Source organism: Doryrhamphus excisus, chromosome 15, assembly GCF_030265055.1.
Source record: "Doryrhamphus excisus isolate RoL2022-K1 chromosome 15, RoL_Dexc_1.0, whole genome shotgun sequence".
NCBI lineage: Eukaryota > Metazoa > Chordata > Actinopteri > Syngnathiformes > Syngnathidae > Doryrhamphus > Doryrhamphus excisus.
In genome coordinates, this window is record NC_080480.1 from 16,282,759 (window position 1) to 16,298,444 (window position 15,686).

Genomic DNA, 15,686 nt, shown 5'->3' on the forward strand with positions numbered 1-15,686 from the left:
AATAACATAAAATATATAAAATGCAATATTTGGTCACAAACTGCAATTACTGTATATGACACAAAATAGAATATTGTTGCTACGAACATAATATTTTGTCATCAAAATGCAATTTCACTAAAGCACAATATTTTCCCAAAAAGTTCAAAGCTCTGCTACAAGTACTCATTAATATCACACAATATTCAATATTGTGCCATGAAAACATCATATTTTCCTATAAAAAATGCAACACGGTGTCACTAAAACACAGTATGATGTATTATTTGGCCTCAAAATGAGTATATTTACTATAATTAGGGTTTAGTTGTTTAAACATGAACTGCTGGTGACAACACACACACACACACGCAGGCAGGATTACTGCAATAATTAGAGTGTGTTCCAGAAGACAGTTATCAATGTTGTAATAAACGAGAGTGGAGCACATAGGTTGCCGTGTTGTTAATTATGATAAGGGCATGAAGTGGGTGTTGCACAAACACACACTCATGTTCAGTGAAATGCAAAAAATGTGCACGCGTGTGTGGCGATTCCAGCTCGTGACTACGTCGGCTTGTCAAGAAGGGTCACCGCTGACCTTTAGCGACGTCCACCTGGCAGATATACTAATGAACATGGCTCCGGCTATGAAATGATATACTTAAAGCAGCAGTGGCCTTCAACGGGATGAGAAAAAAACTATTCCTGTGTTCTTTTTTTAGCCTTTTCTAAAAAAAAAAAAAGCCATTTTTTAATTCCCACCTGTGTTATTGGTACGAGGGCCACACATACAAAGGCGTCTCCCCCCAGGATGAAGTGGCCTTTCTCAGCCCCATTCAAACGCCTCCTAATGGGATGTGTCGTATTGAAAGGGAGAAAGCGTGGAACAATAGTGGCCGTGGAATGGAGCAGCTTAAACGCTATCTACCATCTCACACAGGTGAGCCCGCACTTTTCTTGTCATCACAATTACTTTTCATTCATGCGAGCGTTTGAATCCTGGCAACAGTTATCCCCAGACACACACGCGCGCAAGCTCAGCTTTGTTGTGCAAATCTGGCTGAAACGTGTAGTTTCACTTAAAGCAAGAATAGAAGTAGAAATCCATATTCCACCAAAGAAATGGTTTGTATTCCATACAAAATATATGCAGGAACATTTTAACAAAAACACCACAAAAACGCATAATATTTTGCTGTGAAAATGCAGTACTTTGCTTTGAAAACACAAAAAATACAAAAAAAATCGCCCAAAATACATCCACGCCGATTAAACAAAAGGCACAAAAAGTATGTGCATCATCATAGGAAAGATACATCCTAGTTACATTTTGTGGAAAAAATCAAAAACTATACCGGACAATAAAAATACAACAATTTAGAATGTTTTAAATATACTCTCTATATATTTATATAATATAACGTTTTGAAAAAAAAACATTCATATTGAGTTACAAATGCTATCCATTAAAAATAAAGATAATAATATGGTACATTCCTGATATAAAGCTAAAAATGGAGTATATGCAAATATATAATATGTAATAATACAGTCCACAGGTGCTGTTTCCATGGCAACACCACATCAAACACTAAAAACAGGGCTGTAAAATATCGGTGGGAGGGAAAAATAAATAAAATAAAAAAAGATTCAATTTTTAGCCAAATTAGCATCTCAAGTATAAATCCAAAACTTTGATTCACCCCAAGGCGGCACGGCGATCAAGTGGTTAGCGCGCAGACCTCACAGCTAGGAGACCAGGGTTCGAATCCACCCTCGGCCATCTCTGTGTGGAGTTTGCATGTTCTCCCCGTGCATGCGTGGGTTTTCTCCGGGTACTCCGGTTTCCTCCCACATTCCAAAAACATGCTAGGTTAATTAGCGACTCCAAATTGTCCATAGGTACGAATGTGAGTGTGAATGGTTGTTTGTCTATATGTGCTCTGTGATTGGCTGGCAACCAGTCCAGGGTGTACCCCGCCTCTCGCCCGAAGACAGCTGGGATAGGCTCCAGCACCCGCGGCGACCCTTGTGAGGAAAAGCGGTAGAAAATGAATGAATGATTGATTCACCCCATAGGAGGATTTTGACAAGTTAGTGTTATTTGATTTTCCACTGCTAAGAGCAGCTCCAGCAGCTCAGTGGTAGCACATAGTCATGGTGAAGTGGCCCACAGAGGGCAGTAATAAATGATCCACAGTGACAGGATGGAAAAGGACAGCCAGTCCTTCTACTCCTTCTGGTCCTGTTGCTTCTGTTACCAAACGAGCGGCTCGGTGCTGTCAGCGTGTTCTGCATGGGGGGGTAGCATTCTCCGCTTACACACCACCTCCACCGGGGGTAAAGGTTGACCAAGGACAGAGCCTACTCTCCTAAACACTATGGACACAGGTACATTCACACCTGTAGCTGCACCTTTATACAGATTCTCACCAACGCTGAATAGCTTGCACCACATTGGCTTTGCATTTTGACCTAGGTTCAATTCCACTCTCGGCCATTGCATTTTGACCTGGGTTCAATTCCACTCTCAACCATCTCTGTGTGGAGTTTGCATGTTCTCCCCGTGCATCCGTGGGGTTTTTCCGGGTACTCCGGTTTCCTCCCACATTCCAAAAACATGCTAGGTTAATTGGCGACTCCAAATTGTCCATAGGTATGAATGTGAGTGTGAATGGTTGTTTGTCTATATGTGCCCAGTGATTGGCTGGCCACCAATCCAGGGTGGGATAGGCTCCAGCACCCCCGTGACCCTCGTGAGGATAAGCGGTAGAAAATGAATGATTTAATGAATGAATTCCCTGACAATGGCATTTTGTCAGGGAACGCAACATTCCGCGGATCCACCAGGAAGTCAAGTCCTCATGTAATTCGCCGCTCTTACAAAATAAAAGTTTACTTGTGATGTTTTACTTTCAACATAAATGCTTTTCTTGTCCTGTGTTATGAAAACATTGGCACAGAAACTGGAAGCACAAAAGTACATCTGAGTACTTCCCAAGTCTCCCTAAGCTTCCCCCCTCCCCTACGTAAAGAGTAAAAGTGCGTCCCGCCATCCGTGACTCTATTGAGAAGCTGTAAAACCATAAAAGTATATTTACTGTGACTATAAAAGAAAAAAAATGAGGCTGCGTGTTACCGAGCTTATAAGCAAAGCCAAGATGGAGTGTGATGTCTCCAAGGCTTATCGCCAGTGCAGGCCTTTGGGCGGTGCCATTAACGTCAGCCAGTCCAGTCAAATCCGGGTCAATCCTGCATTATTCCCACCCCCCCATCAATGCGACATGCAGCAAACCTGACGGAAGACAAACACAACGTGAGTGTACGCTCCTTTCTAAAGGCTCCGTCTTCTCAAGATGACGCCGGGTGTCTCTCGCCATTGATTCCCGATAAGAATGGACCGCAAACCGGCTCATTATTGGTGTAAACCTCCACCCCCACACCCTCCACGCTCCTCTACTTGCACCCCCAACCCACACGCAGAGATGACTGAATGCTGGATAATTGGTGTCCACTGACTTTATTATGTATTAATAAACTCAAGAGTGTGCATGGAGATGTGTTAATTGGCGGGAGAGGGTGCTGGTGGGCGCTATGCGAGGCTTATGCCAGTGGCGGTGGCGATGGAGGGCTGGTGGGGGGCGTCTGTCAGTCAGGTTAGCTCCTCAGGGGGGGAGGGATGTTCTCTTATTGCCTCTCTGGCTGTATTCGAGCCTGGCGGTGGACCGTCACGGAGACAATAACTCCGCTTCCCGCATACATCGTTATTATTATTTTTGTATTAAAGTAAAAAGAAAAATGGCCGCCGATGACAGTTTTTCACCACCCCTCATTCCATCAAAGTCAGATTGTGTGGAGAGGATGACTCGAACCTCTTAAAAAGTGATCTCCCCTCCCTGCGGACTAGACCCACACGCATCGGGTCTGCAGGGTGCTGTCGCCATGACGACGAGGGAAAAAAAAGGTACCGGGGCCACGTGCTTGTCGCAGGAGGCTAAGGGCCAGCGCTCCAATGTGGGGGCACGGTCAAGTTACTATTTGTTTTGAAAAGGCAGCCATTAAATGTGACCCTGCAAGGCATGGGCTCCATCTGAACCACCACCCCCTCCAAGCTTCTGTGTGGTATGAATAAATGATTGCTGTGACCATTAGCATGTGTGTGTGTGTGTGTGTGTGTGTGTGTGTGTGTGTGTGTGTGTGTGTGACTGATATGAAATATTCCTGAGGGGTGCAAACATTCATTACTCAGCAGCCCGCTAACCTAGAAATGTTTATTTTAGCAGGGACTCGTTTATGTTGGCCTTATCGTACCAGAACCTGTCAGCTTGGACACTTCATTAGGTACACCAGTCTGATCAGATCTAGTTTTAAGAATTGTGGCTGTAGGTCATGTGAGAGCGGAACTGGTATAAAGTCTATCTATGTAAAGCAGATCGCCTTTCCCTAATGGCGCCCGTGCACAACTTTCCTCTCCTTCCGTTTAGCGGCTATAAAAAGAACACGATGTTGTTGCAAAAGGACTTGATGTGCGATGCGTGGGCCCGCGCTGGAGAACAGAACAGGAATTATCTTGGTGCCACGCCGCCAATTAAATATAGTTTGCCAGTTTGTATTTCAGCGCTTGTGGCAGATTTGGACATCACCTGCTGCTACACACACTCAAACACACACACACACACACACACACACCACGCGCTTCCTGTGTGTCGCCACGACAGGGGCCTTTTTAAGAATAGATACAATGCAAGCAGATTACAGCGCTGTAATTGCAGAGCCGGAGATGCGATGGGGGTGCGCAGGCCTCTGACAGGGAGCCTTTGGTTTGGAGTTGGAAGGTTGACTGGTGCAGGGAATGTAAACACACCGCTAATTAGTGTTGTCTGCCATGGCCGATCTTCCGAGCTGGAATAGTCTATTATACATGCATTGTTAGCCATGTCGCACCTGTAATGCCGTTATTCTATACCCACACACACAAAGTGCTTTATTTGTATGGAAATGAGCTGTATAGGACAACATTCTCCAAGGATATTATTTATTTGCCCAAAAATAATTCTGTGGGTTACAATATCATTTAAAAAGGAAGATGTTCACCCAGCAATGACATGGTAAACAAAGACTTTATAGTATCCCGGTGGTGCTAATTGATTTAGGGGTGTCCAAAGTCCGGCTCTGGTGCCATTTGTGACCCAAAGCTTGTTGTTTATTGGAAAAAAAATAACATTAATTAATTGCTTCACCCACCACCTTGTTCACATTATTACGTTTCAAGATCAACCCATATTGACTACTTAGTCAGACTGGTGGTGGTACTCTATATCTGTAGTCACAGCAGCCCTAAGGTAGACCAGCAAAAATTTAGCTGTTAAATGTTCATACACCAGGGTGGGAAGATTGAAGGCAAGGTGTCCCTATTGATACATTTTTTCAAAAAAGTGGCTAGCAACAGATGTCTTATCTCACAATGCATTGTTTTTTGACATTCTGCAAATGCGTCATAGCTAATAATGTAAATTAGACAATTACATCATTACATCACGTCACAGGTACATTACAGTCTTACAGTCAGAAGGTCCTTTTCAAAGCTAAATAATACAAAAAAATAATAAAGAATGCAATTAATATATAAATATTTTTGAGAAATTATACAATAACTCTAGAAATAACTACATATTTTTTAATGATTAAAAAAATACAGATCTAAAAATAGGATACAGTTAAAAGTAATCCCCAAATATGGTTGAAACGCTAACAGTTGGTTGTCAAGTTAAAAATAAAGAAAAAGCACTCATTAGTTGCTAATTGTCCCTTACCGCATGAATGACATTTGCTAGCATTTAGCCAACAATCAACATCAATCTACAACACATTTCATTTGTCCCTGAAGGTTTGACGTGAAACGACACAACATTCAATGTGGCTTCAAGTGGGCGGCCCACGCTGCATCCTACAGGTCACGGTGACGACGACAGCCAGATAACGTGCATGCATGTGTGTGTGTGTGTGTGTGTGTGTGTGTGTGACAAGGTTTGGCAAGTGTGTACGTGTTGAGTGGGTGAGTGTTGAGTGGGTGAGTGTGTGCGTGCGTGTGGTGCATATGCGCGTGCAGACGGTTGCTTGTGTTTTGGCGTCTTGGCAACCGGCTACCGTGCACACCTCTGCGCCCCAGCAGACGGGATAGAATTACACGTGGCGAGCATCGCGCAAGGAAGATCAGTCGAGCGACAAAAAAAAGCCTTATTAGAATAATAATGAGTCTTTTTTTAAAAGCCATTATCACACCAAGTAAGATGCATGTAGTCGCAAGTGGCGCTTTGAGGCCCCCAAAACAAGCTAAGCGTGTATCAACTGTGATAAATGAACGCATTACTGGTTCCAAATTAGATGTATATGTAGCTGTTGCCACGGAGACCAAGGCTCACTACAATACCTCTTGTGTTGCGTTACCGTAAATGATAAACATAGCAGCACATGAAGAACATTTAGAACATTAGCTTCCTGGTTCGTGGTTTTATTTTGACTTTTAGTGCTTTTTTTTTTTAGGCGCACGGGTGACACTGCTGTAGCAGCTCTGATGGACAGGTGACCAGAGGTTAAACCCCGCCTCTCGCCATGTCCCTGTCAATTAGCTTGCCATGTGAAAGTGTATCTAAACTTTTGACTGCTACTGTACCTTAAGAATGCACTACACTCGCGACTAATTGACAGGCATTATCTAGAACTTCCTGTCTTGACTTGCTGAGCAAATCATTGCTGTCTGGGTTTTACACAGCATCCTGTCTTTTGGGGAATTGGGCTTTGTAACAGCAAGATATCCCCTCTCTCGCTCACACACACACACACACACACACTCTTCTCGCCTCCTCCTATGGAGTGGCGCCTCATCTCCAGTGTCGGTAGTTACACTTTATTCTGAGCCACAGCGCCTCCAGGCACACAGCCTCATTATAGGCCCATCTCTGCCTCGGCAGCACCCCACCGCATCAGCACCCACAATGACTCCCACCCATGACCCCCCCCCTCACTCCATTAGTCCCGGTAGTCATGTCAAGGAGGCGACGTCCGACTGTCACCGCACACAAACCAAAACCGACACATTTCACACTCATCGCTACTTCATCCCTCACATAAGCGAACAGATATTTTATTTATAAGCTTCTCATGAGCGGGGACACTTGCACAAAAAAAATGTTTTATAAAAGTCAATCATTTGTCCAAAGGGCTGCACAAGGGTGTTTTGTTTTGTCACGCTAAAGTTGTAAAGGAACTAGCTGTGATTCATCAATACTACACAACACAGTCTCTCTAGAATAGTCTGATTGTTTCTATTGTCCCCCCCCCGCCGCAATAGAAAAGGACAGGAATAGAAATAATCACAGTTCCAGTGTCAAACTCTCTCCATCAGTAATGTTTTACGTAACTCTATACCAGGGATGTCCAATATCTTTCCACAGAGGGACGCAAAAATGAAAGATTTTGGGTGCCCATTTTCATTTTTGTTGATTAAAAATCCAATGTAGAGTGGGTGATGCTAATAATACACAGTGGAGTATATTTAACAAGAAAACCACCGAGTTATTGTTACAATGAAATACTTACTAGTATTAGTAGGATTTATTGTAGCATTCAACTTTTTCTCCTAAAATAAAACCTTTAATTTGTCTTTTTTTGGTGACACCCTGCCTTATAGTTGCTGTAACACAAGTGTAAAAAAAGGTTTTATGTGTGTGTTGTGCAATTTTATATACATATGTTTTCCAGTTTGTACTTTCAGTCATAGACTTTTTGTACAATTGTACCAATTTTATCGCCAAGTATGAAATGTGAAACCATTTGTCCTAATTTGGCCTAAGAGGATAATTATAGCTTTACGTGCAGAAAACAAAGCAAAATAATTCTATATGGCAAATGAATGGAATTTATTGTTGATGCGGCCTGCTGAATATCCTGGCAAGGTTCGAATTCTTTGCAAAACTGCTGGCAATCGCAACTTTCTTTGGCCCCATGGCGGGTTATTTAGTTCAGTAGCCACAATCAACAAAAAAATGCATAAAAAGTTTGAAAACTTTTGTACCCCCTACTTCACACTTAAAAAACATCATTTTCAGGTGAATCTCCACTCAAAGTGACAGGTTTCAACATACCATGAAGCTGCTTGTGGACTATTTCGTCCTATGGAGTACCCATGATGAGGTGTTCAGGTCAGAGCCAGCCTTGTTATTGATGAGTCTCCATCATCGTGACAGCCATGATTCTTTCATCTAAGACAGGTTCTCCTCCTCCTGAAAAAAAAAATATAGATAAATTCTAATAAGTCTACCGGGAGCAGGAGGTTAAAAGCACTGCACAGCAACACCCAGCAGACAGCCAATTAACAGCCTCCTCTCCTGTGATGTCACAGGGGCCTTTGACAATGGAGCTAACAACGGCAACATCAGAGTGAAAGTGATAATAGGATGCCTGATTGAGGCCGCCGCTGATGATTGCAAATGACGGCGGCTCATCAAAAGGCTTTACAACCATAAAAGGTTTTGTCTTTCATTTTTGTGACTCATAAGATCATTTAGAACAGGTTAAAACCAATTTCATGTAGATATCGTACACAATTTAGACGGTGCTTCACCCAAATTGACCAGTGATTTAATTACAGTAATAAGAACAGGACTAAAACACACACTTAAAATGTTATTTGACACATTAAAATACATAAGATCATTTAAAACATAAAAAGGACACAAAAAATGACACATTAAGTCGGATTGTAACGGTACAGTACAATACAATGTCACCATTGCAATACCCATATTGACCAGCAGAGGGCGGCGATGTAAAGCGTTAAACTTTCACAAGCAAGACAAGCAAAGTGATTCAAACTTTGTTTACCTCTTTTAAAAGGTCAGCGGGTTAAAAAATTGCTCCGAGTGTGATGCAGTCAGTGCCAACTACAAGCACAATAATACACATATTGATAACCCAACAGTTTTCAGACAGTATCAATCAAAACTTTGCACTATTAGCATCAACATTTTCCACACATATTGATTGCCTTAAATCGTGCAGGGTGTGTCTAATGTAGTGGCCTGTCAGAAAATATGTTTAAACGATGCCCCGGTCAAGTTGAACAGCCTCCCACAACAGGAAGAATTCCTGGGACAACACATGTCTCTCCATGTGTGCATGTACCGGCATCCACTATCTACTGGGACCAGTCTACATGTGACATGGGGGGCCGAGCCCCGCCGGCGGCTGCATAGCAAGGGGGTTAATTTGCAGAGAGCGAGGCAGGCGGCACATCGCGATCTCTGATAAAACACGGGGATTAAGAGCTCAAACGGGAAGAACGCGCTGATACCACTGTCACCACGGCGATGCCAATGTTTACCCAGCTATTAATATCAAGCTGCCTGTCACAGCGAGGAAGAGAAGCAGCCTCTTTAAAGATGGCCGCTTATGGATTATCATGAACGCCACTGATTGTGTGTATGTACAAAAAAAAATGTGATACAAAGAAATGACGGGTCGACTGTTTCGTGGGTGGAGGACACCTTGAGAGTATGGAGCCATCCAAACAAAGCGTGGGCGCCATATTTGTTTCAGCATATCTGGCAGATTTATATCACACTATTACGCCGTCTCTTAAAATAAAATGAAAGCACTTTCCGTCACAGGGTGTACTTTCCGTTCATTCAAAATCTGCCGGGGTCAATAAAGGCTCAGTGGGATCCGTCACACAATTAAATGAACACAATGGACTCCATTTATTCTAAATGCATCATGCCAACTGCTTGTAGCGTTGTCTGTTTTATATAAATACCGCAGCATATCCAATACATATCACATTACAAGCAAGTAAAGCAGTCATGAATTAGCAATAATGACGTCACACTCATGAGACGTTAGCTTAGCTGTTAGCTCGTCTTCATACAGTTAGCTTAACCATACAGCTTATAAGAATACTTATAATATAAAGAATGATACATTATTAGATAAGTCATGACAAACTAAACATGTATATGCAATTAGAAGGTAATACTGACCCAAATTCAAGTAAACAGAAGCGAGGCCTTCAAAGTCCACAGGCAGAAGCAGTAGCCTAGCACGTTCTAGAAAGTTCCATACAGTTAGCTTAACCATACAGCTTAGAAGAATACTTACAATATAAAGAATGATTATAAGAACGATACATTATTAGATAAGTCAGGAACATGACAAGCTAAATATGTATATGCAATTAGGAGGTAATACTCACCCAAACGTAAGTAAACAGCAGCGAGGCCTACAGAGTCCACAGTCAGAAGCAGTAGCCTAGCACGTTCTAGAAAGTTCCATACAGTTAGCTTAACCATAAACCTAACAATTCATGAAATGATGACACAGAATTTGATAAGTCATGAGCTTCATTAAAACTAACATTAAATTATAGTCAAACGCGAAGAAAACGGCTGAGTAGAAGTGGGAGGATAAACGTTAGCTTAGCAGCGTAGCTTTCTCCAAGACGTTTACAAACGACTTTTCTCCAAAACTACTGCGAGGGTTGACAAAGTTCTTCAATCTACAAGTGTCTAAGGTGAGTCAACAATTAGCTAAAGTGTTTTTATTGGTTGTGTTCAATACCTGTGTGCGTGGATGAAGTTAGCATGAATTGACTTGATCACTTTCAGTCTGCTGGCTTTGCTTTCATGCTAGCTAGCTAGCTAGCTAACTTTTACGTCCTTTATTTGTATTTTCTCATAGTTTTTCCTTTCTCCCCTTCACGAAAATGAGGCACACAACACAAGAAGATTCAATAGCAGCTCTTATTTTTATTATTAAAAATTAAATACAACTCTGGGAAACAAAAAAAAACAGTTAAACAGTTACTCTCAGCTAATCAAACACTTGAGGGGCCCACTTAGATAGAAACAATGCTAAATGTGGCAAATATTAAGTGTTTTCTTGAGTGCCTGAGCGTACAGACACACACAAACGTACACTTGCATGTCCGGAAGCCCTTTGTCTTCCCATCCCAGACCCGATACCTCATACCTCATGTTCACATTGCAGCGACCACTATAATGCAGTCTACAGGAGCACTTTCATTGACTTCCATGCAGTGTGGATCAGCTGCAGCATGACAAAGAACAGCCGACGACACACACATACGTACAACCATTCGGCGGACCTCCACATGTTGACACCGTGATGCGGTGCTGGCCAAGACAGTGCTATAAATCTACACAAGAGAGGGTTTAGGATGTCACAAGTGCATGCACATTCTTTCTGCTCCTTGTCATCCCTTTCCAGCATCCCCCCGGCGTCCATTTTTTCACCCTCTTTGGGCCTCCTGTGACATGGAGCGCCCGAGAGCTTTTGGTGCCTTGCTGAACTCCATGAGGGTGGGTTTGACGGGCGGCAGGTCTCGAGTGATCTCGTCCACGCTCCTCTTGCTGGGACACAAACCATCCGTGGGCGCGAATGGCTGCAGGTCCTCGGGGGCGTGCGGTGCACCGCGGCCCAGGCGGACTCCCAGCTCGGCCGGGGTAAAGATAGGCAAGGGGAGGGTGTTTCTCTTTGGGAGCAGCTGGTGCTCCCTCACCCCTCGCTCCACGGTGCCCACCCGCAGGACACCGGAGGGGCAGGACTGGGTGAGAAGCGAGGCCTTCCACTGGCGGGAGAGGGTCTCCTTACGGGAAGCGTCCTTCATGTTCATCGTCTTCCTGAAATCCAAAACAACTCTTAGCATGTAAGTCACCTATGAACACAGTCCAGGTTCCCCCACCTTTCCTCAGGTTGAGTCTTGAGGCTGATGCTCCTCCAGTCGGCGCAGTAGCTCTCCCTCTGAGCCTTGTTCTCCTCCCGGACGCTGCAGGACAGCTCGGCTCCTGCCACCACGCCGTTGCACTTCTCGATCATGGTGCACACCGGCATCGTCTTCTTTGAGGTCAGATCTCCTCTAATGTACCCTGAGCTCACTTGTATGGTTGAGAAGGATAGCGGTGATGGTCTAGCTGGTCTCTCTCTCTCTCTCTGTGTGTGTCTCTCGCCGTCCTGGTGAGTGTCAGGGTTTGAGTCTCGCCTGCGCCGCCTTTATGCACACAGTGTTGCTATTTCGGATGCGTGTTGTCACTCCGCCGACACCTGACACTGAGTGCTTTGGGAGGATAATTGATGTCAAAATCCCCCAAAGTCTCCTTGGAGCAACACTTTCCTCATCAGCTGTGCATCACACATACACACATTGTATGGAGGGGTTATGGAAACATACACACACACACACACACACACACACACACACACAAGGGCTTCAGACTGGAATCTTAATAAGGATCCGGTCTTGATGTACACAAAGTGACCCTCCACTAATGTGGAAACTTTGTAGTGGATCTTCATACACAAACATAACAAGCTTTAAAGACATCTGACACGATTTGAACTTTGAACCTGATCCTCAGGGACCTGTTTTGTTGCTCAATTAGGACTCAAGTCTTGATACTCAACCTGGACTCGGGATTCAGATGGTCAGGACTTAACCTGGATTTAGCTGATAATCGACAAGGAACTAAGTTTTAAGGACTTGATACTTTAACTCGGACCTGAGATTTAGGGTATCAAGACTTAACTTGGACTTGGGCTAATTAGACTCAAGACCTGACTCAAAGCTTAAAAACTTGATATTTTAAAAATTGGACTCTTCGCAAGCTTTGAGGACTCAACACCTGAGATCCAAGCGATCTCAAGACTTCATCTGGACTGAAGCTTTGAAGACCTGCTACTCAACTTGGACTTAAGACTTGATACTTAATCTTGACCTCTAGACTCAGGGTCCCGGACAATACTTCTTTGACGGGTACCTTTTTGAGGGAAAAGCTCATCTGACTTTCACTGTTTTTTTTTTTTTTTTTGTCAGCATCAAGACGTCCCCGTCACGAGCCGCTGCCTCATGGCGGTCGTGAGCGCCGCATTCGGTGATTCATCGCCTCGCTGACAAGAGCGCCACGCTCCCCGCTTGGGTTACAGCCTGGGAAGCGCTCGCCTTGGAAACATGTCTGCTGGTGTGATGTTACGCCAGTGACTCACTCGTCCACATTGGGGTAATGATACCACACACACACACACACACACACATATTTCTTATATTCATTTTAAAACTTCTCCTTCTTCTACTCCTGAAACGCTACACACAAAGGAGTGAAATTTCGGTGATTGACAGGTACAAACGTCTCAAATTTGACTAGCACCGTTTGAAAAACATGGCCGCCATCAAGCTAAATGTTTCACAAAGAATTTAGAGCGCAACTACTCATGTTCTTTGCGTACCAGGCAAATACTTTATGAGCATGCGAACGGTAATTATACGTGACTAAAAGGAGTACTACGTGTACAACACACATAAGCGGATATGAGCAACGCCAGGCAGCAATGCATGTTAGCTAATATTTCTGGGGGGCGCCCCCCAAGGTCATGGGTTAAGTTGTGTTATGATGACTCCATGACAACCTTGCTAAGGCATCGGACAAATCCAGCGTATCGTCTTGCCAGGCTACCATCATTCCTTCTGTGAGCGACTCGCTGCGGCGTTCACCTTCAAGATGATTCAAGGGGGGGGTGTGGAGTCTGGAGCGCCTCTGGAGCGCCCACTTGACTGCAGGTCCTGCCAGGAAGAGACCCGTGTTGTTGCATAACCGCACTGTCACAGCTGTCGTGTGTGTGTGTGTGTGGGGGGGGGGGGGGGGGGGGGGGCATTTGCTGTCACCACGGCGGAGATAGGAAGGGAAGCAGAGGATGGAGGAGGGGCCTGTCAGGAAGTAGAGGGGGTGGTCACGTCTTTGACTGGGGTTTTTTCAGTAGGAAAAGTTTCTCTTCTGCTGCAGCACATTCTTAAGTTAAGCTTAAGTTTAAGTTTAAACACTGGAATGTCGTTAATGGCTCATCTTCTCCGATTGGGTGATATCCATCTTACATTGGTGGATGTATTGTCTTATTACCTGACCTGATCAAAGCGTATGATGATCATGATGCTGCTGATGTGAGGTGTGACATAAAGGAGGTGGACTTAGCAGGAAGAGTGTGAGGTCATTTCATTCCATTCCTCTTTGATTCCCGGTGTGTTGATCCCAGTGGGAATTTAAGTTTTAAAATATTAATTTAGGCAGTTTTTAATTTTTTTACTAAAATGACAAAGGAATCAGAATCCAAATGGGTGTTAATCAGTGGAGTACTGCTGTACAGTTTCCTATACAATGGTGAGTGACACCCATGCAGAGGAATGGTTCGACCCGTTCACGCAACTAAAAGTCAACTTTATCTTTGTCAAGTCCTGCCGTTGTTGGGCCTGATCATTGTTGGAGTTGTGGTGTACTGCTGTTTCCGGATCAGGGGTGAGTAGTGACGCGAACGTCAACTGTGCTAATGCCCTTTAAGGTTCCCTTTTGCAAGAAAACGTTGTCTTCTTAGCGCCCAATGTCGTCCTTTTAGGCAGAACCACAGAAGCAGGCCGCCATCAGTTCGGCCAAGGGAGGTTCCCGGGTTGCCTTGTTTAACTCCCTCATGATGGTGGACGGTGTCTCCTTGTAGCCGCTTTCCCAGTGAGGCGTTGACTGCTCTCGGCCTGGATGAGGCATCAGTGATGTGTTGCTTGTGAACCAAACAGCTGAAATGAACACCATCTTATTTTCCAAGTAAAATGGCGTGTGATTGGTTAACGTGCAAACATGCAATAGGCTGCGGCCTGCAGCGGCCTTGCCACAAAGTCACACTTAAAACACCTCCTTGGTATCAGCGTCCCAATGCGGATTCCTTAATCCACGGACAACAAATAAAACAGGTCCCCTACCTGTTTCCAGGTGAATGCATGGCAGCGGCATGTAGTTCCTTGCTTCGCCATGATGCCCACTTTGGTGGCCATTATGTTGTTTTGTTGACACTTGTTGAGGTTTGGCATGGTGCAGGTTCATTAACATTATTTAAATGTTTATTCAAGAAGTCTTTTAGTGTCTTGGTAATCAAAACAAGTGAAACCAAAAGGAAATCCATACCCGAGGAAGTAAAACAATTCTATAATCAACCACTTCCTATGAACAGTTTGGCGCCCCCCGGTGACAGAAGTCAGAATCACTTCCTATAAACAGTTTGGCGTCTCGGTGACTAAAGCTAAAAATCGACTAAACAGCGACGCGTCAATGTTTCCGAACCCAAAACAAGCGTTTAGCTTACTTCAAGTCAGCCACGGCATGTCCGGTATGATGTTGAAGTGAGTTTTTGCCGCCTTAGGTTTAGAAGAAATGGCTAACTGGTTAACTCGCTAGCTTGTTAGCGCGCTACTAGCGGCCATCTTGAGTCCCAATGTAACGTAAACAATTACTTGGAAAGTAAAGATGACGAAAGGAGGTGTTATTTCATGTTTACATTAGTCCGGTTATCTTTTTTTAAATAAACTATTTACAAAGTTAAGCATCTTTACATGCTGTATGGAAATACTCAACCTCTTCCGTGATACTGTGATAATGATAATGATACTGTGATAATGTGGTCAGGTCTGGAACCACCATAAACAAGGGAACACTTATGAGGAAAAATGTACAATAAGACCCAGCAACAATTCTAAAAGGTGAAATATGTTTAGATTTTTAAAAACAGCAAAATTTTAAGTATGAAACATGAAAAAATGTACTTAAAAATGCACTTAGTTTCTTGTTCATTTTAATGTGTGGTACAACTAAAGGTAG

General features: G+C 43.8%; 2 protein-coding genes and 1 long non-coding RNA gene across 4 annotated transcripts in view; 1 reads left to right on the forward strand and 2 right to left on the reverse strand.

Annotated features, from left to right (window-relative positions):
- The window catches only part of LOC131103204 (integrin beta-3-like), a 29,355-nt gene extending 18,864 nt beyond the window's left edge, over positions 1 to 10,491 (reverse strand). For both annotated transcript variants that reach the window (XM_058049276.1, XM_058049275.1), the window contains exons 1-3: positions 10,232 to 10,491; positions 10,020 to 10,085; positions 8,127 to 8,264 (exon numbers count right to left, since the gene is read on the reverse strand). The gene's annotated coding sequence lies outside the window, so the exon portion shown is untranslated. The remainder of the gene's footprint in view (positions 1 to 8,126; positions 8,265 to 10,019; positions 10,086 to 10,231) is intronic.
- LOC131103207 (uncharacterized) lies at positions 9,948 to 15,591 on the forward strand. Its single transcript, XR_009119573.1, has 4 exons — positions 9,948 to 10,549; positions 12,869 to 13,052; positions 14,277 to 14,339; positions 14,437 to 15,591. It is a non-coding gene; the product is annotated as an uncharacterized LOC131103207 (long non-coding RNA).
- tcap (titin-cap (telethonin)) lies at positions 10,765 to 12,085 on the reverse strand. The gene is made up of 2 exons (XM_058049280.1): positions 11,741 to 12,085; positions 10,765 to 11,678 (listed from the first exon to the last, which is right to left on the reverse strand). Exons 1-2 carry the CDS (start codon positions 11,887 to 11,889, stop codon positions 11,288 to 11,290), a joined length of 540 nt encoding a protein of 179 aa, XP_057905263.1. The 5' UTR covers positions 11,890 to 12,085; the 3' UTR covers positions 10,765 to 11,287.
- Positions 15,592 to 15,686: the final 95 nt, after the last annotated feature.

What these genes read in the sequence shown, in the direction of transcription:
- tcap (XM_058049280.1), bottom strand. Translation starts at nt 11,889, where the DNA reads ATGCCGGTGTGCACCATGATCGAGAAGTGCAACGGCGTGGTGGCAGGA. An exon ending in AAGACTCAACCTGAGGAAAG is followed by an intron (nt 11,679 to 11,740) that starts GTGGGGGAACCT and finishes TTTGGATTTCAG; the next exon opens with GAAGACGATGAACATGAAGG.